This window comes from Elephas maximus, chromosome 5, assembly GCF_024166365.1.
Source record: "Elephas maximus indicus isolate mEleMax1 chromosome 5, mEleMax1 primary haplotype, whole genome shotgun sequence".
Lineage (NCBI taxonomy): Eukaryota > Metazoa > Chordata > Mammalia > Proboscidea > Elephantidae > Elephas > Elephas maximus.
The window spans coordinates 143542563-143565437 of NC_064823.1; the positions used below are offsets into that span (position 1 = coordinate 143542563).

The 22875-nt window shown below is 39.1% G+C and overlaps 1 protein-coding gene across 2 annotated transcripts; it reads right to left on the minus strand.

The window, feature by feature from the left end:
• Positions 1-640: 640 nt before the first annotated feature.
• On the minus strand, positions 641-21654 carry PACRGL (parkin coregulated like). 2 transcript variants are annotated; one of them, XM_049886444.1, is made up of 9 exons: positions 17324-21500; positions 16727-16794; positions 16459-16613; positions 13788-13855; positions 12110-12200; positions 8867-9001; positions 8240-8347; positions 4734-4814; positions 641-1108 (listed from the first exon to the last, which is right to left on the minus strand). In XM_049886444.1, exons 2-9 carry the CDS (start codon positions 16776-16778, stop codon positions 1052-1054), a joined length of 747 nt encoding a protein of 248 aa, XP_049742401.1. In that variant the 5' UTR covers positions 16779-16794; positions 17324-21500; the 3' UTR covers positions 641-1051. The 2 variants fall into 2 exon arrangements, with proteins under 2 accessions (XP_049742401.1, XP_049742400.1); XM_049886443.1 differs by lacking the exon at positions 17324-21500 and adding an exon at positions 21508-21654 and having other exon boundaries at positions 642-1108.
• Positions 21655-22875: the final 1221 nt, after the last annotated feature.

Below are 22875 nucleotides of genomic sequence, written 5' to 3' on the forward strand. Positions count from 1 at the left end.
AGAGGTCACTGAAGGTATTTTGGGGGACACTTCTTGGATATAATACTGCTGCTCCTATATATGAGTGATTCCCTCATTTCCATCCCTTCAAAAATATTCCACTTTGCATTTGGTATGGCCACCCAAATCCTGGTGGCCTCTGTCATTGCCCAGAAGATTCAAGGTCTTATTCCTGTTTATTATTTCTCTCCCTCTACTCCTCTCTTGAAGAGTGAACCAAAAATCAACTCCTACAACATCAAAACTCTGAAAACTATACCTGTAAACTGTTAGAAGTTTCAAAAAAAATTTGTCAAACACAGCAAACCTAACAAAATCACTGAACACATATTAAAGTTTTAAGATTTTAATTTCTGAATAACTTCATATATACATCAGTATTCTTCAGGCTATGAAATACAAAAATAACATTTATTTAAATACAATTAATACCTAAAGTTTAGGTAGTTTTAATGAGTTGTAATAAACAACATATTCATAAGAGAATTTATATACTTAGAAAGACTTCTTAAACTATAATACTATGGAATAAAATTTTTCCATGCATTCTACATTATAAAATAGATATTTATAAAGAATGACAGTGAATTCACAAATGTTTGTACAATACTTTAAATTTTTATAGCCTTGATAAATACCAAACTGACAAATAATGGCAAAATATTTATAAAAGTAAGTATAGTAAAAAATTTATTGCAAAGGGATGCTATAAATAAAAGGCAGTAGGAAATACAAATGTACTTGATCTTGTAAACCCATAATGGTTCTTCACACAAACATAAAAATACGAAAACTAAGCCCACAAAACTGTACTATTATAGAACTTCTTTTAATAGCTTTCCAGCATTAACCGTTCTTTCTTAATGATGAATAACTTTTATTATGATTCAGTGGGGCTGTGTATACTCATTTTAATCTAGTAAATGATGAACTGGGGCTGTGATTTACAAAGAAATAAACTGAAATGAATCTGACAGTAGCCACAGGCACCCACAGTCAGTCTTTAATATCCATCACCACATAGTAAGATGCTTTTTGCTGGCTCCCTTACTCAACAGCAGATAGAGCAGTACGTTGGGATTTTAGCTTTGATGACGAGGAGGCTTCCCTGCGGACAGAAAAACATTTAGTTAGCATCATTAGTACCCCGGAGCATTCCCCTAATAGGTATTCTATTTGCGGGAACATACCTAACACATGCTCAACCCTAAAAAAAACAAAACAAGAGCAGAACAATGGAAAGAGAAGGAGAACTTTTTTCAGAGTTAAATAATGTAGGTTGTTACTGTTTTCTAAAGTATCTAACTAGAGAAGTAGTTACATGTCAAAACTCCGAGGATTTGAATCCAGCTTCTATCCCTCAGTGGACTGTCAAGTGGGGAGCTAATTCTGTCTACGCACCTCTTTCTTGATCTTTAAAGGGGGATAACAACAAAACATACCTTGGAGAGTTCTAGTGAAGAACAAATAAATTTAATATCTATAAAGTACTCAGTAGAGTAGTAGCACATAGTAAAGCTCTCGAATACTCCATAAAGACTGGGGTGTATATAAATGTGTGTGTGTCTATACCAAGACAGGAAACCCTGGTGGCGTAGTGGTTAAGCGCTACAGCTGCTAACCAAAAGGTCAGCAGTTCGAATCCGCCAGGCACTCCTTGGAAACTCTACAGGGCAGTTCTACTCTGTCCTATAGGGTTGCTAGGAGTAGGAATCAACTAGACGGCAGTGGGTGGGTTTCTATACCAAGACATATGTGCTCGCCACTTAGAAAGAAAACTAAACCAGGATAAGAATGGCAATAAACAAAAGCAGGCAGGTGGTAAAATGATTAGTGTATCTGTAACTGATATTTTTGTTTTCCCAGAAGTGGAATATTTCCATTACTGCAATATGCTTGAAAAATGGGGAACTGTAATATTGAAAAGAATCCTTTTAAAGACTCCTTTCTTAACATTCAAAGAAAGAAAAACATATAAACTTTTTAAGTTCTTAGAAGAGCATTCATTAATTTCATGACAGATTACAAAGTACCAAATCAAGCATAATAATAATTAAGTCAAGGGAAAGCCTGACTTGTAATTTCAATTTTCTCTTGCAATTATATCTATTATTTAATTGCTAAAATATTATGTTGAGCATAAGAAGGCGAAAAAAAAAAAAAAGAGAAAAAGTCCAAAGAAAATAAACAGCACTCGATAGTCCTTCCAACTACAAGATACATGTTCCTCATGTTCCTAGTCTGTATGAGGAAACCCTGGTGGCACAGTGGTTAAGAGCTACATATGCTACCCAAAAGGTCAGCAGTTCGAATCCACCAGGCACTCCTTGGAAACTCTATGGGGCAGTTCTACTCTGTCCTATAGGGTCACTGTGAGTCGGAATCGACTCGATGGCAATGGGTTTGGTTTTGGTGGCTTTATTCTGTATGAACAAGATTCGAAACTATTAAGACTGAGTGGCATTAAAAGAGGAGCCTCTTGCTACTCCAGGGACCTCGAATACTCAACTAACCATCTACATTCCCCCTCCAAATCTTAATTTGCTCTTTCTGAAGTTCAGTTAGAAGTAAACTACCCCCACTGCCAAGAAATCTAACACATTGGGCCTGCTCCCTGCCTACTTGCCCTTCCCCAATACCAGTCCACAGGTCCTGTGAAAACAACCTAGGGTGTGTTTCAGACCAAAAAGCTGCGCCATCATTATTGAACATATTTTCTTAAATTTCACAGGACAGGAAAGGGCAAATTCGCTTTGCATTCAAATTCCCAGAACTGTAAGCTTTTGCAAGCAAGAAGAACTTCCTTTCTGCTGAGACAGGACACTGTGGACTGGCCAGGAAATGGTTTGCATGCCTCATCAACCAGGTGTCTGAATGCTAACCCCCTGCCTAGGGGCTAACACACAACAAAGAAATGTATTATCTCGTTAACTTAGGAATTTAATTCCTCTCCATAAACTTTCATCTAGGAGTTCATCCTAAGAATATAATCAATTTAAAAGTCACTGAAATGGGTCAAATAAAGTAATTGAAGTTAAGCCCACAAACTTTATTATAATCAATCCTGTTAGAAAGCACACAGACTACAACTAAATTTGGCAGTGTTAAGACACTTGCGTGCATCATTCCACCACATAAGATCTGATTAAATAGAATCTCCCAAAACAAGAAGGAATCGTTTCTTTATGAAAACAGTACTAAAAGTCTCAAAGATTTGAACACCACTTTCATAAGGTGAAAACTCAATTAGCCTAGTTATCTGACAGTACTGAGACAGTAATGAAATCCCCCACATCCTCCCGTCTTGAAAAGTTAGAATAATCCATTGGACTATTCTTGTGTCTGTGTTTACAAACGTAGCAGTACAGCCATCTGGAAATGTTATTTCAATCTCTGTTTATGGCAGATTCTCCATTTTTTTAGACAGAAGGATGGCTAAAGAAAAAAATAAAAGATACACTTCCTTCAATGAACTCTCTAAACTAATCCTTTTGTTTTCTGAATTTTGCAATGGTCCATACAAAAAGTGTCAAAATTCTTGAAAGGGAAAAATGTAAAGCAGCACCATGTGGCGTGCCACACAGCAAGTAAGCAGAAGGGAAAGCAAAGTCCTGTATTCACACAACCTGGGGCTGAAACCCAGAGCTTAAACACTGTGCAGCCTAGGCAAGACAGAGAGCTTCAAAACGGAAATAAGACTATCAACTTTACATGGTTACTTGTAGGGGAAATGAGATAATACATGTTAAATACAGTGTTTTGTACTAAAAAGACAATAGATAAGTAGTAACTTTGCTGACGGGTAAGACAGTACACAGTACTGGGGAAGTCAGCACAACTTGACCAAGGCAAGGTCACAGAAGCTCCACAGACACATCCAAACTCCCTGAGTGATCGAATTACTGGACTGAGGGCTGGGGACCATGGTCTCTGGGGACATCTAGCTGAATGGGACATCTAGCTGAATTAGCATAATTTACAAAGAAAATTTTCTACATCCTCCTTTGCTGAGTAGCATCTGGGGCCTTAAAAGCTTGTGAGCGGCCTTCTAAGATATTCACTGGTGCCACCTCTTCTGGAGCGAGGGAGAATAAAGAAACCAAAGACACACAGGAAAGATTAGTCCAAAGGACTAATGGACCACAGCCTCCACCAAACTGAGTCCAGCACAACTCGATGGTGCCCGGCTACTACCACCAACTGCTCTGATAGGGATCACAATAGTGTGTCCTGGGCAGAGCTGGAGAAAAAATGTAGAACAAAATTCTAACTCATCAAAAAAGACCAGACCAGACTTACTAGTCTGACAGAGACTGGAAAAACCCCGAGAGCATGGCCCCCAGACACCCTTGTAACTCAGTACTGAAGTCATCCCTGAGGCTCACTCTTCAGCCAAAGCTTAGACAGGCCCATAAAACAAAATGAGACGAAATGGGCACACCAATCTCAGGGGGCAATGACGAGAAGGCAGGAGGGAACAGGAAAGCTTAAAATGAGAATCCCAGTGTGGAGAAGAGGAGAGTATTGACATATCCTGGATTTGGCGACCAATGTCACAAAACAATATCTGCGTTGTTTAATGAGAAAACAACTTGCTCTGCAAACCTTCATCTAAAAAAAAAAAAAAAAAATTTTTTTTTTTCATCTAAAGCACAACAAAAAGAAATAGTGTTTTGTAATATGACTGAAAACGTTAAAAAATGTAATACCTCCAGGGATAGCGTGCTACTTACACTGCCTCCGTGCTGCTCTAGCTTTTGCAACGCACTGGTGATCGGCTCTTTGAACTTCTTGTCCATTAGTCTCTTGGAAAGCTTTTAAAAAATAAGATTGGAGGGAAAAAAAAAAAAATTATTTGAAAAAGTACCATTATTCACCATAAACATAAGTCAAACTTTACTAACAAATAGGCTAGCTAGAAATAATGCCAATATTGAGTTTTTCACTCTATAATAAGTACGTGAACACTGGTTAATTTGTATCAGATACCAAGGTTTCTTTTAGGAAACATGTAATTGAAATTTGACATGTAATAGACATGAATGTATTTTAAAATAATGAATTTACATTATTTTAAATATCAGTGCTATAAAATCTGCTACAGTACATTATCTAGAGTAAATTTTCTGTGAAATTACATACATTTCCATTTTGTGATTTGCAATAACACTGGAGTATTCTACTGGAAAACTAAGCCTATAAAACACATGGTTTCCTATAATAAAAAAGGAAGACAATGACTAGAACATTTAAATGAATAATTCAATAACAGTGACAGAAAGATGGGATTAGAATTCACAGACTACCTATCCCAAGGTAGGTCCTGCATGGGTCTCAGCTAGAAAGGGGGAAACTTGATTTAAAAAGGGAGGAAGCAAAAGATGGGTGAGGACTGAATCACAGGAGCGAAGACGAAAATAATAGGATTCGCAGAATCAGGCACATGTTGTAACAGCATTCCCACCAAATGCCTGCATTATTGCACCCAACAATGTAAATATCTCAGCCTACAGCACTACCTGCTCTTGGCTCCACTTTCTGGGAATATAATTTGTTATGGAATGAACTGTGTCCCTCAAAAAGATAAGCAGAAGCCTTAACTCTACACTGGTGAACATAGCCTTGTTTGGAGAAACAGGGTTTTTCTTCACAGTTGCTACCAGTTTATGAAGTATTACCAGAGTAAGGTGGGTCCTAATCCTAATCCCCCACTGAGAGGCCTCTTATCAAAGAGGACAGACATGGAAAGAAAGTACTACCCAGGGGAAAGACAGCATGTGAGGATTTAGCTACAAGCAAGGAATGACAACAAACAACTGGGCTACAGAAGCTGAAAGAGACAAGGAAGGATATTCCCTTAGAGCCTTCGGAGACAAAGAACATAACCCTGCTGATACCCTGAATTTGGATGGAAAGTCTCCAGAACTGTGAGACAACCTTCTGTTCTTTAAAGCCACCCACCCACTTTGTGGTAGTTTGTCATGGTGGCCCTAGGAGATGAAGACACAGCTGAAGCGCAGGTGAGAATGAGTCATTTGTCACACTTTTCATAGACTTCTGTCTTAGCAAGTTATTTTCTGGTCTACTATACCTCTTCCTGGGTATGAAAGTAAACCAGCAGAAGCACTTCACACCATTGAGCACTGACTAGCAAGTCCCCTCAGTCAGGTCACTGTATATCAGGGAAGGTTAGAAGAGACTCCCAGAAAGATGAAAAATGTGAGGAAAGCAGTTCTGAGACGACAGGCAAGGCCCACCAATGTCCGAGGGAAGGACAAGAAACCATGTCTCTCACAGTCCTTAGGTCTGCTTTCTTCAGAGAGGGTTTTCTGACATCAGGGGTTTACAGAGAGATCCATAAACCAGCAGCTTCAGAATCATCTATTTGTTAAAAAAAAAAATGCAGGTTCTTGGGCCTCACCCTATGCTTACTTAAGGAGAATCTCAGAGCGGAGACCCAGACTCTGCATTTCTAAGCAAAATCCCCAGGTGATTCATTCCCTGAAGTTTGAGGATCACTGCCCTAGGGTCAGTGGACAGTCCTTTATTTTTGAAGTTTAAAAAGGACATGACTTGTTTTGTATATAAAGAAAAGGGACTGTATACAGGCTCAGTAATTGGTTTTGAAATTCTTTTTCTAGAAGAGACATCCTTTCTTCAAGTAAACATAATACTGGAGCTGTTAAAACAGGTGAAAAGAAAGGCTTTCTGGCTGAAGCGGAACGTGAGGATAAGGCAGGTAAGGAGGGAGCACAAGAGTACCTCACTGGAGTCTCAGTGAGGAGCTGACCCCCAGCACCACCTATTTTCAGTGCTCTCTCCTCTGTGGTGTCTAGGTCCAGGTCTTCTTCCCAGAGTGTGAACACCCCAGGAAGGCTAGAGGCCCTTTCAGTTAGCCCTTGTCTTAGGAAAAGCAGAGCCCTGGGGAGGAGTGTGAAGGATCTCAGGTTAATGTCATTGATCCATAAAGGTTAAAAACAAAACAAGTCTATGTAGTTCAGTACTTAATCTATCCTTTGTTCACTGCTGAGATGGACAGGAGGGGTAGGAGGCTGTTTAGGAAGCAAAGGTCCTTGCTGGACTTGAGTCTGGGGAAGAATCCAGTATGATTTCTTTTCTCCACATATTACTTCCCCTTTACGTTCCCGTCCCAATCGTCTTAGCAGTTGTCCCTGCTACTTAAAAAACTCATAGCCGTTGAGTTGATTCCGATTCATAGTGACCCTACAGGACAGAGTAGAACTGGTCTACCAGGTTTCCAAGGCTGTAAATCTTTACAGAAACTGACTGCCACATCTTTCTCCTGCGGAGTTTTCAAACCTCAGACTGTCCGGTTAGCTTCAACCATTTTGCCACCAAGGCTCCTTAAACAGTCTATAGTCTATACTAATAATGTGATTTATTGTGGGGGCCTTGGGTTATGACCTATCAGTTTGACTTCCAAAGGGGCTGGACACTAGTCAGCCACGCAGGTGGTCACAGCCATGTCTATATGACTGAATCCTAATAAAATTCCTGGACACCAATGCTCAAGTGAGCTTCCTTGGTTGGCAATACTCCACACATGTTGCCAAGCATCGTTGCTGGAAGGAGTAAACAATGTCTCCATGACTCAACTGGGAGAGGACAACCAGAGGCTCTGTGCTTGGTGTCCCCTGGTGCTGGCCCTATGTTCCTCTCCCCTCTGCTGATTTGATCTGTATCCCTTCACTATAATAAGCCACAACTGTGGCTATAACAGCTTTTCTGAGTTCCCCAAGCCCTTCTAGCAAATCATTAAACCTGAAAGTGGCCTTAGTGGCCTCTGAACTACACAGTGTCCCCATGTAATACACTTGTGACAAGGATTAAACGACACATAACAGGAAAAGCTCTCATTTGAATGCCATTTGCAGACTCGCTAAACATCACACCAAGAAAAAAGATGAAAACATGCCTTTGGGAGTATACAGTTACACAAGAGGGTATATAAGCACTGCTTATAATCCATAGTTAATCAACATGGACATAAAACCATGACACTCATTAATTTTTGCCCACTCGACTTTACTTTTGGATACCTCTGAACTCTGCTCGTGAACAACAACAAAAACCTAGAGAACACTGTCCATTAATAAAACGTTTTCTAAACTACTAGGTCTGGTCTCATATTTTCTGGTTAGGATAATGACATTTTTTAAGGTTTTTAATTATTTTAATGATTAATTTGAAGCCACTCCCTCATCTTCTCAGTACTTACACTCGTAAGCAGATGTTTCATATGGTCATTTAGAGAAGGGCCAACAACAACACTCAACTGCACCAAAGCATTCAGTCCTCTTTCAAACACGTCATCATCCGAATGGACCTGCGAGGTTAGTGGGTTGGGAGGGTAGGGGTACGGGACGGAATGGAAGGAGAAAAGGACAGAAGGGTTAGGAGGAAGAGTAACAAGTGGAGACAAAATTAGATGGAACATTTAAAATGAGAGGATGATCAATCAAACTTAGAATTTAAGAAAATAATTCTTAATAGAAGACGAAAAACAAGGAAACAAGAAACAAATTTTCACCCTAACGGAAGCATTAACTGAGATACATCACAGCATACAGACAGAGTGATTTGAGGCTCATTACTTTCTCTAATTATTCAAAATGCCCCCTTTTATCTTTAATGCATCCTCTAAAGGTGTCTTCAAGTACATGATCACCTGGCCCTGAGTAACAGTGGCCTAATTCTGCAAGCACTGCACGCAGGAAAATCACAGCTAAAGGACTAATTTACGGGAGAAAAATAAAGAACATAAATATTCTAAGTGTACTTTCTTTTTCTTTCCCTTCTAGGGTGCCCTTTTGAAATAGACAGTACAAAGGGATAAAGGACATACCAGAGCTGCCTTTAGCACAGGAATCAGCCTAGGGAGCAAAGGCACAGCTTTTTCAGGAGCACCTTTGACCAAAAGTAACTCTCGAAAACCCTCCTTTGACACGAAGGTGTATGGATGCTTAGTCTCTCTCAGGCCCTGCCAAAGACAACAAACGTAATTTACTACCCACTAAGAACAAACAGAAAAGTGAATCCTTAGTAGCCTAAGTGAAAATCAAAAGTATTATATTATTATGTTTTCCTAAGCATGACATAACTTCATGAATTACAATTTCAATTACACAGAGAAATGGTGGAACAAAGGACATACATGAGACAGGAAGGATCACTTTTGACAGGAGGGAAGGAGGGAAAAGAACACGAAGAGGAGGAAAAAGAAAAGGAAAACAAAATAAAAAAATAAGGAAGGAAAGGAAGAAAAAAAGGAAGGGATGGAGAAAAGAGCAAGAACACAGCAGAGGCAAAAAGACAGGTAAATGGAAAGAAATAAAAGAGGAAAGAGGAACAGAAAAAACACATTGGGATACTAAAAAAAATTTTCATACATCCCAAACACTGTCTGAAAGTACAGCAAATTAATCTAAAACACATGTTTATAACCACTACTTTATGACCGTATAATTGTTGGATCCTCTACCTTTACATTCAGTTTATAACTTGTTTAATAAGTTTCTAAAATATTTTGTACACCTCTATTTAAAATCTTTAATCACTATGCCTACTTATTTAGTCATATTCTTACCATTTCCGATTTTTTTTATATTTAAATATTTTATATTAAGGTTGAAGAAAGCAAAGATTTTACTATGTGCCAAAGCATCTTGAGATTTCAACTGTCACTTTTAATACTGGAATTTGAAACGAAAACTTGTTTAAATCATTTTTCATTATGTCTTTCACTCTAAATGCATTAGCAACAATTAGATAGTGCTCTTTCCTGATTTAACTAATCACTGTGAGTGAAGAGAGAAAGGATATATGACCTTTTTAGAAAAGATTTAAGAAAGCCAAAAGCAATATTCTCTCAGTTTAATGGTTATTTATGAAGTGAAAATGGCATCAGTGGCTGTAAACTCGTGCCAAGAAATACTAATAGTCAACCAGTTTGTCCTTTTAATCAAACTTTCTGCTTCCAAGCAGTGATCACACACTTCTTTTCCTTGATGCTGGCAAGCTGAAAACTACACTTATAGGCACACTGGCACCACTCTGGAGTGCAGGCCCTAATGTCTCAGGAGTATCTCTAACCCCTTCACTGCAGATTGGGACGCTCAGGTAGAGAGGCAAAGTGGATTCGATAAGAGATTCTTCTGCCACTATGTCCCCATTACTACACAAGTAGAGGGGAAGGCTACAAGTGTGGCCAAAACAAAAATAAAACCGTTAGTGTTTGGACAAAAGGTATATAAGCAACTGACTTTTACATGGTCAAAACTTTAAAGACTCCAAAAATTAAAGCCTTGCCCCTACCCCATCATTAGCTGGAGTGTGTTTTCAAAGGCACCACTACAGTTTTTATTAGACTAAAACATGGTTTGCTACCATACATAAAAGGTTTACAGTTTAAAAAAAGAACCAATGAAATATCACTCGATTCTTTAACAAAAAGTTTAAAAGGTTTTGATCAGAATTAAATTTCAAAATAGGTTATCCACAAATACACTGTTTGTAATACCAAATTAATTCTCCAAGCTGAGCTATAAATTAAGAAAAGCAAAGACTCAGAACAATACTGGAGTCTTGGTAGTGACTGATACGCTCACTTGAGAGATTAAAAGCATTTGGAAAACTAAAGAGGAACAAAAGAATGTGATGCTTCATTACAATTAAGAGTATCTCACTGTTTTGTATTTATAGCTGGTAAAATTACTTACACAGTTTTTCCTGCTCTGTCCAAGCCCTACCCCTACTGGATTTATAGGAGGGGCTAATGTTTTTTAAATAAACGAAAAATACCCAAGTCATTTAGTTTTCAATTTATGTTTTTATTCAGATCACTTACTACTATATGACTTATCTGTGAATATCGCATTACCTATTTACATTAGTATCTTCAATTCATAATTTAATGACTTGTTTCTTAACAATGGGACCCCTCGAGGCACAGTGGTTAAAGCCTTGGCTGTCAGCCAAAAGTGTGGAGGTTCAGAACCACCAGCTGCTCTACAGGGGAAAGATGAGGCAGTTGACTTCCATAAAGATTAGTCCTGGAAACCCTACGAGGTAGTTCTACTCTGTCCTATAGGGCCACTATGAGTTAGAAACAACTCAACCACGACAGGTTGGGGTTTTTCGTTTTCTTAACAATGACAACATAAAGCACCATTCTCAACTCCTGAAATAGGCAAGTGACTAACTGCTTAACCTACTTAATTCATTTCTCAACTTCTGATTCTAACTCTAGGAATAAAATTAACAGAGGATATCACTGATTCACTTGAGGCTGACATGCCTCCAACTTTTTTTCTGGTAAAACAACAAAACCAAACCCACTGCTGTCATGTTGATTCCGATTCACAGCAACCCCATAGGGTTTCCAAGGCCGTTAATCTTTATGGAAGCAAACTGCCACGTTTCGCCGATGGAGCCGCTTATGTTTTGAACGGCAGACATTTTGGTTAGCAGTCAATCACTTTAACCACTGCGTCAAAGCTCCTTTTTTTTTTCCTGATACAAATGTTAAGTTATATAAAGGACCCTAGCAGAACTTTTTTTTTAATTCTCTATAAAAACAACCTCCATGATATTCTATTTAAATTGGACAAGTAGAGCAAAGTGTCAGAGAAGTCTCCAAAAGAAGCTGTATGTAGTAATGCCAGTTCTCAAAGAAACACAGCATGTTAAACAAGGCTGATTACATATAAACAGACCAGCCACTCATCTTTACCTGACATGACTTAAGTTATAACCACTGATGTTCTCCTAATACGACTACTTTAAATAAACGTCTTCATTTCCGTTGTTTTTATTTTTTGAACTGCATATAGATATTTCACCCACTTATCTACAAATTCCTGTGTAGACTAATTTCATGTTTATAAAGCTGATTGTTGAGCTTCAAATTAAAAAAAAAAAATCATATTTAATTTGTAGGGTGGATGAAAGGGGGGTGTAATGTTCTAATGCCTATTATTTGGTTCCTATTTTCAACGCTGCGGAGCGATCTACTAAAGAGTTGAACTAACGTTTAGTACAATTTTAAGAAGTTTTTTTCACAAACAATGAGGAGAAATGGAACATTTACCTCAGCTAAAGTAATAAGAAGAGGATCGAATGGCAGATTTTCTGGAGGACATTCCCACTGTAATCTGTGTTTCACCGAACCATGCATCAATCTAAAACATAAAAGGCACTGAATATACCAAGGAGAATATAATCATACATTAAACACTGATTATCCAACATACACATACTTTATAGAACAGAACCATATTAGAATTATTTTATAACATGTGAGAATACCACAACTTTATAAAGATAGTAAAGGACATCTTTAAAAACAACATTTATAATCCTATAAAATCCTACACTTTCAGCAATACTGTCTGGTGGCAAAACCAAACAACCCCTCATTTGTTAAGCCTACGGATTTGGTGCTCAAGCGTATTTTTTTTTTTTTCTTTTTTTGAGTACTAATGTTACAGTTGAAACTTTTCAGTTATAAAAAAATATAATTACACCAAAATAGGTAACCTAGGGAAAATAAGAACAAGTAAAATGTAGCAATTCCTAACAGTAATTTTTTTTTTTTTTTAATAAAGGACTATTGTTTTCCAGATTTATATCATTTAACCCTGACACTAAGGATCTGAAGGCTGGGTAGGTTGTATCCTCGTTAATGAGAAAAGAAATGACACCAGGAAGGTGAAATGACCTGCCCAGGTTAATAAAGTCATAAACCCTGTATTTGAATTAGGGTCTCCGATGCTTCTGCTTTTTCTTAACAGCCTTTATTGAGGTGCAAATGACATACAATAAACTGCGTGTATCTACAGCGTAGATCTGATGAGTTCTGATATCCAGGTGAACACACCCGTAGAACCATCACTACAATCATGACAGTGACCGAGCCATCATCCCTAAACTTTTTTTTTTGTGCTTTTTTGTAATGGTCTTATTGGCTCTTTCTTTAATATTGTTTTCATAATAGCAAGAGGCCTCAGTAACATTTTTCTTGCTTTTTTAGCAAAAAATAAATTGGTGAACCTTAAGATAGGCTTCTATTAGTAATCTAAATATGACAATTATACGATAAACTGAAGAAGAAAGCTTCTAAAACTGTTTTTTTTGTCGGTCCTCTAAATCTGAAAATACCATTGAAAGCTACATTTACTCAATTTTGGAACCAAAAAAAAAAAAGAATGTTGTAATTTTTTCCACAATGAAAATGAAGATTTCTATCATCTAGAACAGGCAAAAACTGAATGCATTTTAACGCTTCTGAGTAGTAATATCTTACTGATGTCACACTACTAGTAGTAATCTATGGTGTTTTCTTTAAAATATTTGATTTCTGTCCACAAAGGTGGTAAGAATTATAGCCAAAAGGAAGCAAAAAGAGCCAAGAGAAATAAACAATTCCACTACATTGCCAGCTTTTGATTTTACAAACGGAACAGCATTATGTATTTGCAAATTCAGTAAGCCTGAATTTGCTAAAATTGGTTATTTTAGCAAACGGTTAGTTCAATTTCTTAAATTATTTGGTGGTTTAGTATAGATCTATAGGTAATTATATTTTTGAATTAAAAACACTGTCTTTAACAATGTCCAGAGATCTATTCCAATCCAAGTGTGAGTAAGTCACCTTTATTTTAACCTCACTCATAAACAAAACCTCAACATATTTAAAATGAATAATGTATTGATTTTACTCAATTATTCTGAATAACATGGCCAGTTATAACTTATATTGATTTTACCTGCAAGGAATACCTCCTTTAGAGTAAATAGCTGCAAAAGCAGATGGGGCTCGTGGCTGTTCCCCAAACTGAAATTAAAAATGACAAAAATACATTAAATATTACCATTACCCCCACTTCCTGATATCTATAATCAGTTTTATTCCTGCTCAGGTCAGAGGCAAACAGCCCCCCCGACTTCCAAGTCATGATGCTGGTATTAAGTCCGTGGCTCCTACTTGGCAAAGGGACTGAGAAAGGGTGTCAATCCTCCCAGCATTGTCAGCTCCACAACCACACTCTGTGTACTTACTTTTCACCCTTAACTTGTTACAGACGGGATGGGAGGTGGCTGAAACCACAGCTGAATTCATCTATCTTTCCACCTCCTCCCTGCTGTGGCCTTTCAGTTGTCGCTTAAATGTTAAGTGCAAGGAAAGCGTGTTTGTTTTCAGTTATCCACAACACATTTCTATTTTCCTTGTCCTCCAGCCAAATATGGATGGTCTGGATGGTCAGGGAATCTATAATTTCTCCAAAAAGGATCAGGTGGGCAGGGGCAGTAAAACTGAAGATGAAGCAAGGCTCTTGCAAACATGCCTGCTTGTGTCTGATTAGATTGTGTAACTTCACAACCTTTCTTTTGGGATATATTATCTTAAAGATTTGGGCACAAATGTAATATGTTACTACATAGTATTTTGAACATAATCGAATGAAGCACAATTATCTAAACTTCAAATATAAATTTACTAGCCTATTTTAAAGGTAAAACTAGCTAAATTTTTTTTTTTTTTAAATCAAGTGTTTAGCTGTTTACTTAAGAATATAAATGTAGAATTTGCTCTTTTCCTCTGCGACTCAAACACATAGGTCAAATCTCATTAAAACAAAATTATTATCATTAACAGACCAATTTACAAGATTCAATCCATGTTCTGTGTAACAATTCACCACAATAGTAATGTTTTGTTTATCTAATTGTGATTCCTGCTACAAAGAAACCTAAGTTTTTAAAACTGTTTTCATGTAATAATCATACCAGACACGGAAATGACTTGAAAAAATATAGTTTGTACTGAGACAAAAGTAAGATAAATTAGTGCTACACCATGAACACTTTTTTATTTCCACCATCCACTAGCAAATGACAGTATTCTTTGACCCGAGAGACCATTTAATAATCCGTAAATTTCCAAACACCCCCCAAAACGAAATTTCTGAATGAAATTCTAAGCAATTCCTTTCCTTTCTAATTTGCTATAGAGTCAATCATAGTTTTGTCTTCCATATCTCACAGATTTAGAATTTTTTTAATCAATGCATTACTTTTATCAAAATTCCATTACTATGAAAACATGCGTGCTCCCATTTAATGTTTAACCATATCACAGACCATATTTCAATTCTGAAACAATGTTATTAAGTATGCACTACTATACTGAATTTGCAGCTTAAAAACAAAATCTTTATGATTCAAGCGAAACATCTGAAATTTATGTACATTAAAGTACAGGTGGAGAGGATGAATGTTATCCGTGCACCAACTGTTGCTGCTGTGTGCCGTCCAGTCGATTCCAACTCACAGTAGCCTTATAGGAAAAAGGAGAGTTGCCCTATAGGGTTTCCAAGGTTGTAATCTTTACAGAAGTAGACTGTCACATCTTTCTCCCATGGAGCAGCTAGGGGGTTCGAACTGCCAATATTTCAGTAAGCAGCCGAGCACTTAACCACTGCACCACCGGAAGTCTCCCCAATGCCTCTGTCTGACCCTACCAACTTTTCCACCAAAGGTAACCACTGTCATGACTTCCACCACCACCTACGCTTTTTAGATTGGTAACCTTTTCATATCTTAGAAGTGCTCTTTTCTATACTCTCTATTCTCAAGCAAAATCATTAAATTTTCTCCCCAGGCTTTCCTTAAATTTTAATAAAATTTAAGGCTAGGGCAACTAAATGTTGTTGACTTTTTCTTTAAAGAAGAAACTGTGAGGGTCATCACAGACCCTTCAAATACACACGGAAAAAGCAAGCAACAGCAAGACTTTGGAGCATTTTTTAGGTATTCAATTTCCATGACACCGGGTAGACGACTGTAGAAAAGGAAAAATCAAACTATTTTTCATTTTTCTTTTATAAAGTCAGACAATCTCCTGCTCTCAAGTAGTTCTTTGTCAGAATCACCTCAACAGCAACGGGTTTGGTTTTTTTGGTGTATGCGTAAATCTCATGTTTGCTAAATCTGATTACATTACTGTGAGAGGACAAAGAGGCTGCTAGCACTACAGTTACAACTTTTGGTGGAGCTAATTTAGAGGGATGGTCAGAGACCCTCACAGCATTCAACTTTGGGAGCGTGTAATCAGTCCCACAGCAACTGAATACAAGTTCATTCATCGATATTAAGAAGTATAATAATAATCGTAAATAAAGAAAGCTGGCAAAGGATTTGTCTTATGCTCTACAATGCTCATGCATGAATGTGACAGGCTACACCAAGGATGATTTTTACCTTCCACGGTCTCACTTCCACACCCACTCCCACGCACACACTGGTCACCTCTATCTGCACAATTACAACATGAGCCTTCCGGTCATCACTGGCAGCCTTCAGAATATTCAACAGGGTGCTAAATGTCTACTGCTTTCAGAAAATCTACTGACTTAAGAATCTTTTTCTGTACCTTACCGGGTTAATGGTTTTAGGGTTAAGTTTATCACTTGGTCGAGGATGAAGTTTTCTTAGAGACTCTGGAGAACTGGTTGACGGTGAGGATTTGCTTTGCTGAACTGTCGTTCTGTGTTTTATCTGTACACTTGACGACATCCTTTGATCATAGTTACCTAGGAAAAACAGAACAAAATGATAAAAGCATAAAGCTCACCCCCCATCCATCTGTATAACAGAATGTCATTTACAAAATTCACCTCTTCATTCTAAAAGCAAAATTCTATACCTGTTACTCTGTTTCGCAACTGCACGCCTCCAGGACACTCTGATTTCTGCATTGCTTCTTTCTGATGCCTGAAGTTAAAAAACACTTAATTAAAAAAAAAAAAAAAATCTTGGAGAGGGGTTCATTATCACTATATAGATCACAACAGAACAGAGTAGAATACAGTAAAGGACACACGAAAAGGGATGGGGCAAAATATGTGGAGACTGATGAGATAATATGAAATTATATCACCTCCAATAATATCAATAACAGCAAATTAAAAATCATCTGCAAAAAAATAAGATGCATAAAAATAAACTTATCCTCCCCCAAATTGCCAAATATATACTATTAGAAATTCTATTGGAATCTTCTGGCCATATTCAGAAAATAGTCTAGATGTTGGAAGGGGTGACTGGCACATTCTCATATTCTCCACCATCTCTGGTCTCTATACTTCCAAAGCTCAAAATGGTAACGTCTGCAAATTGTGTCTTACTTTTCCAGTGACATAATAGGCTCTCCTACCTCGTGTACAATAAGTTCCTTAAACTAAACATAACCAAACCTGAGGTTATCACACTGCAGTTAAGAATCCCTTGTTTATTAAAGTACCCTCAGTTTTTCAGTCCTCCAGGATGAAAATCTCAGGATAATCTGTTTCTTTTTCCTGCACATCTGTACAGATGTGATAAACATGGTGTGATGTGGCAGAAGGAGCTTTGGGATCAGATCTGGGTCTGCATCTCGGAAAAAAAAAAAAAAAAAATTTTTTTTTTTTTTTAAGGGGATAGTAATACAAGCTTACATCCCTAGGTAGTGCAAATGGCTTCCACTGGACTGCTAACCCAAAGACTGGGGTTTGAACCAGGGCTTAGAAAGAGTTCGTCTCATTCGAACTCCCACTGAGAATACACATTTCCATTCTAGATATACTGAATCAGAGTCTACATAAGATTCTACATAATCTGGGTAACTCTTACATATAACAAATTTTGAGAACCACTGCTTTACTAGCGGTTCTCAGAATGGGTCCCTAACCAGCATCATTAGCATCTTAGGATCACCTGAGAACTTGTTAGAAATGTAAATTCTCAGTAGGGGTTCAAACCAGAAGGAACTGGTTCAAAGCCCTGATGTGAACCCACCCAGAGTTAAGCAGAAACCCTGGTGGGATGGTGGTTAAGAGCTATGGCTGCTAACCAAAAGGTCAGCAGTTTGAATCCACCATGCACTCCTTGGGAATTCTATGGGGCAGTTCCACTCTGTAACACAGGGTCACCATAAATTAGAATCCACTGGATGGCAGCAGGTTTGGTTTTGGTTTTTTAGAGTTACAGCAGAACAAAGACCCAATGATCTGCTTCTGTAAAGATTACAGGCAAGAAAACTCTATGGAGCAGTTCTAGACATGGGGTCAGCATAAGTTGGAATCAAGGCAACAGCAACCAACAATACAAGCTTACCAGTTCTGTTACTGAGGGGTAAGTGAGGTAACATATCAATGCAACCATGTAGCATTTGGCATGTGCTAAGCAGTTAACGGTGGTGCACTTCCTCCTTTTTCACAATTTCCTCTTTTCTGCTATTGACTAATTGTAAGGTTCTAGCTCATGCCCCATGAATCCTGCCTACTCCACCCAATTATCTCTAAATTTGTATCTCTAATCCGGGAAACGGGCAAACCTGCTGCAAAGACCTCTATAAAGTGTTAAAAAGCAATGATGTCACTTTGAGGACTAAGATGCGCCTGACCCAAGCCATGATATTTTCAATCACCTCATATGCATGTGAAAGCTGGACAATGAATAAGGAATACTGAGGAAGAATTGATGCCTTTGAATTACAGTGCTGGCGAAGAATACCGAATATACCACAGATTGCCAGAAAAACAAATAAGTCTATCTTGGAAGAAGTATAAACACTGGTGGTGTAGTGGTGACCTGCTACAGCTGCTAACCAAGAGGTCGGCAATTCAAATCCGCCAGATGCTCCTTGGAAACTCTATTGGGCAATTCTATTCTGTCCTACAGGGTTGTTATGAGTCAGAATCAACTTGATGGCAGTGGGTTTGGAAGAAGTATAGCCAGAGTGCTCCCTGGAAGCGAGAATGGAAGGTGTACTTTGGACATGTTATCAAGAAGGACCAGTCTCTGCATAGGGACATCATGATTCGTAAGGTACAGGGCCACAGAAAAAGAGGAAGACCGTCAACGAGATGGACTGACACAATAGCTGCAATGATGGGCTCAAGCATAGCAGCAACGTTTTTTGCTGTTGTACGTAGAGTCGTTAAGAATCAAAACTGACTGGACAGCACCTAACGACAATCCAGGAATCCTCCACCACCACCTTCAGACTCATATAACCAATTCCCTGCTGATGTTTCTAGGCTTCTAAACCTAAATTTCATGGAGCCTTTTCTGATCTTCTTTCTCAGCTGTACGCATCCATGGGACTCTGCCCTCTGTACTGCTTCCTCGTTCTTAGTCCTACTTGATTACTTATTCCCCTCCTTTCATGAAACTTGTGTTGGTCATCCAGTGCTGCTATGACAGAAATACCATAAGTGGATGGCTTTAACAAAGAGAAGTTTATTCTCTCACAGTCCAGTAGGCTAGATGTCCAAATTCAGGGTGCCGGCTCCAGGGGAAGGCTTTTACTCTCTGTCGGCTCTGCAGGAAGGTCCTCGTCATCAGTATTCCCTGGGTTTGGGAGCACTTCAGCACAGGAACCTCAGGTCCAAAGAACACCCTCTGCTCCCAGCACTGCTTTCTTGGTGCCCCCTCTCTGCTCCCTTCCCTTTCCTTTATATCCCTTGAGAGATAAAAGGTGGTACAGGCCACACCCCAAGGAAAATCCCTTTTAGATAGGATCAGGAATGTGACCCGGTTTAAGAGTGTTACAATCCCACCCTAATCTTCTTTAACATAAAATTACAATCGCAAAATGGAGGACAACCACAGAATACTGGGAATCATGGTCTAACCAAGTTGACACATATTTTGGGGGGACACAATAAAATCCATGACAATACTCTAGTTATTCTTCCTTTACAGCACTTCTCACTTTCTGTCTTTAATTTGGTCATCCTGTATATGACTCCCCCTCATTTAGGATGTGAGGCTTCTCCTAAAAGTAACACAAGTAAAGTCTTCCACTTTCAAATGACAGCTTTTCAAATATTTAAGGACATTCACTCTCCAATCCTTAGTTTTCTTTCTTCAGGATGAACACTGGAAATTTCTTAAACAAGTCCTTGTATGAGATTATTTTAATCTACTTGATGAATTAGAAATCTTCAAAAGGAGGGCAAAAAAAAAAAAAAGCCCCACTTAATAAATTTAGCACAATAATTTAAACATGTGACCAAACTACCATGTAAAAATAAGGTTATTTCTGCACAGAATAATTTCAATTTAATAAAATGACCTCATTTTCTCATTCCACTGCCATGACTTACTTCCCAATATCACACAACTGTTATGGATTGAATCGCATCCCCCACAAAAATGTGTTGGAACCCTCACCCCTGTACCTGTGGGCATGATCCTGTTTGGAAAGATGGTTTTCTTTGTTATGCTACTGAGACCATACCAGCGTAGAGTGTGTCCTAAACTTAATCACTTCTGAGCTATAAAAGCAGTTTAGACACAGACACTCAGGTGCATGGGGGAAGAGAGATGCCATGTGAGGACTGCCAAGGAACCAAGGAAATCCTGGGGCTACCAACAAGGAAGGAATTGACAGGATGGAGACTCTGATTGGGACTTTTAGCCTCCAGAACTGTGACAAAATAATTTATTCTTTAAAGCCACCTACTTGTGGTACTCCTGTTACTTCAGCACTAGGAAATTAAGACAAATGCTAACTACCAATTACAGAAAAGTGTTTGCTGGAATTCTACGGCTAAATTTCTATCTTCCTTTTTGTCAAAACGTTCCTGTAACACACCGAGGTGTTGCATTTTTATATCGTGAATGAGTTCAAAAAGCCACTGAAACTTCATTTGAAGACTTTTAAGTGCTAAAAAACTGAGCTTCCGAATTTCTTAAGTATACAGGACAACTATGCGTAATATGCTTACATAATGTTCAGGAACAACAACAAAACACACACGATACAAACATTTCTACATCTACTTTCAAAGCACTCTATATGAGTGTCTCCTTCCAAAACAATTACGTTTTCACCTACTGTTAAGATATTACCCTCTAACTTAAGGACAAGTTAAAATTTGCTTAATTTTTTAAAATAATATCCACCTGGAGTTTACTCGCGACAACAAACCTGGAACATGAGTTGTTTGCAAAAGAAAAATGCTTAACTAATCTTACACTCGGAAACCCTGGTGGCGTAGTTAAGAGCTACAGCTGCTAACCAAAAGGTCCGCAGTTCGAAGCCACCAGGTGCCCCTTGCACTACCTTACAGGATCGCTGAGTCGGAATCCACTCGACAGTAACGGGTCTGGTTGCAGGTTTTTATCCTCAAAGCCACTGGTGCACATGTTTAAATAGTGGACGGAGGGAGGAAGGAGCAAAGTGTTCATTTAAAATACAAGGGGAAGGGAATAATGATGCCGGTAAAGTAAGGCCAAAGAAAGCTGCTCTTGGCCGAAGCCGGACCCCAGGAAATAAAAGACGCGCTCTAGGAGATCAGGATCTGTAGGGTCTTTCGCAACGGAGTCCAGCGGCCCTAGCAACCAGCCAGAGTTGAGGCCAGCTACACCTCCAAAACGCAGGACCGCGCCACGGGGTCCTCGCACCCGCAGCCCGTTGCTCCTGGGAACCATTCCTACCGCTCCTCTTTCCCGCCGCGATCCGCAAACAAGCCTCTGCCCCAGGCGGGGCCCTCTGCCCAGCACTGGCTCGGCCAACAGCTGCCGTTCGGACACCAGCTGCCCGGACTCGGGGAAATGCGCCTTCGCGCGGAGAGAACCCACGGATCCGCAGGCGCCGCGCAGTGACGTCAGAGGCGCGCTGCGTCATCTTAGCCAATAGCAGGGAGGCTGCAGAGGCGCTGCATGAAAGAGGGTTGCCCGGGCAACGAGGCTCCGGGCGTCGCGAGGGCAGACCTGAAGCGAGAGGCATTTACAAAAGGATACTCGGTGAAGAATCCTTTCGAAATGAGAGATGCAGGGGGAAAGGTGAGGACAGCGTCTGGTCCTCTGAGCCACATCCTCACCCCAGTTCTGTGTGCTTAACTTTTCCAAGTTTCTCGCACACATAATGTAAGTCAGTGTTCTCCAACCATCCTGCCTAGACCCTCTGAGAGCTGAGGACCGTAAACTCCCGCCCCCAAGGTCTTCAGGGGTGACAGCCAAAGTCATTTGCCAGCAAAGCTGTAGAATTGTGTTGTATTTCTTGCTGTATGTTACTAATTCATATGCCATTGCATCCAACTCCATAGTACACCCATATTTTAATAGTAAAAGCATGTACTTTTTCCCCCAGATTATTTTAATAAAACTGATGCTGCAGGAAAACGTGTGCCTGCTTGAATCTCGCCAGAAATAACAATCTTGAGTTGTCATGGTAAAAAGCCCAAGCCCAAGGCCTGTGCATTGCCTTCCTATCTAGCGTCATTTCATGTTGCCAACCCATAGTCTTAACTTTTTGCTTAAGTCGGTATACAGTTGGCATTTTCTGAACACTCCAGGCTGTTTAATTTCTTCATCTCCTTGTAGTTCCATTCTTGGTACCTTGACAAATTCTGCTAACCCTCAAAATCCAGTTAATAACACTTTCACTGGAGCCCTGGTAGCGCAGTGGTTAAGAGCTCAGGCTGCTAACCAAAAGGTCAGCAGTTTGAATCCACCAGCCGCTCCTTAGAAACCCTATGCGGCAGTTCTGCTCTGCCCTGTAGGGTTGCGATGAGTTGGAATGGACTCAACAGCACACACCGACAGCAACAACACACATTCACTGACCCTTGCCCCAGAAACATCTCCACTTGACTGTTAGCTTCTTCAGGATAATTACTGGATATTTTTCTTTTTTGTTTCTCCAGCTCCTAGCACATGGTAGTGGGTACTCAGGAAATTCTGTTAGGATGAATTAAATGAGTAAATGAATTTTATCAATATCTAATTTCTATAATGCTCTGTGAACCTTGCATAAAACTGTATCTTGACTTTTAAAATTTTTATAATGTATTTACCTATCTT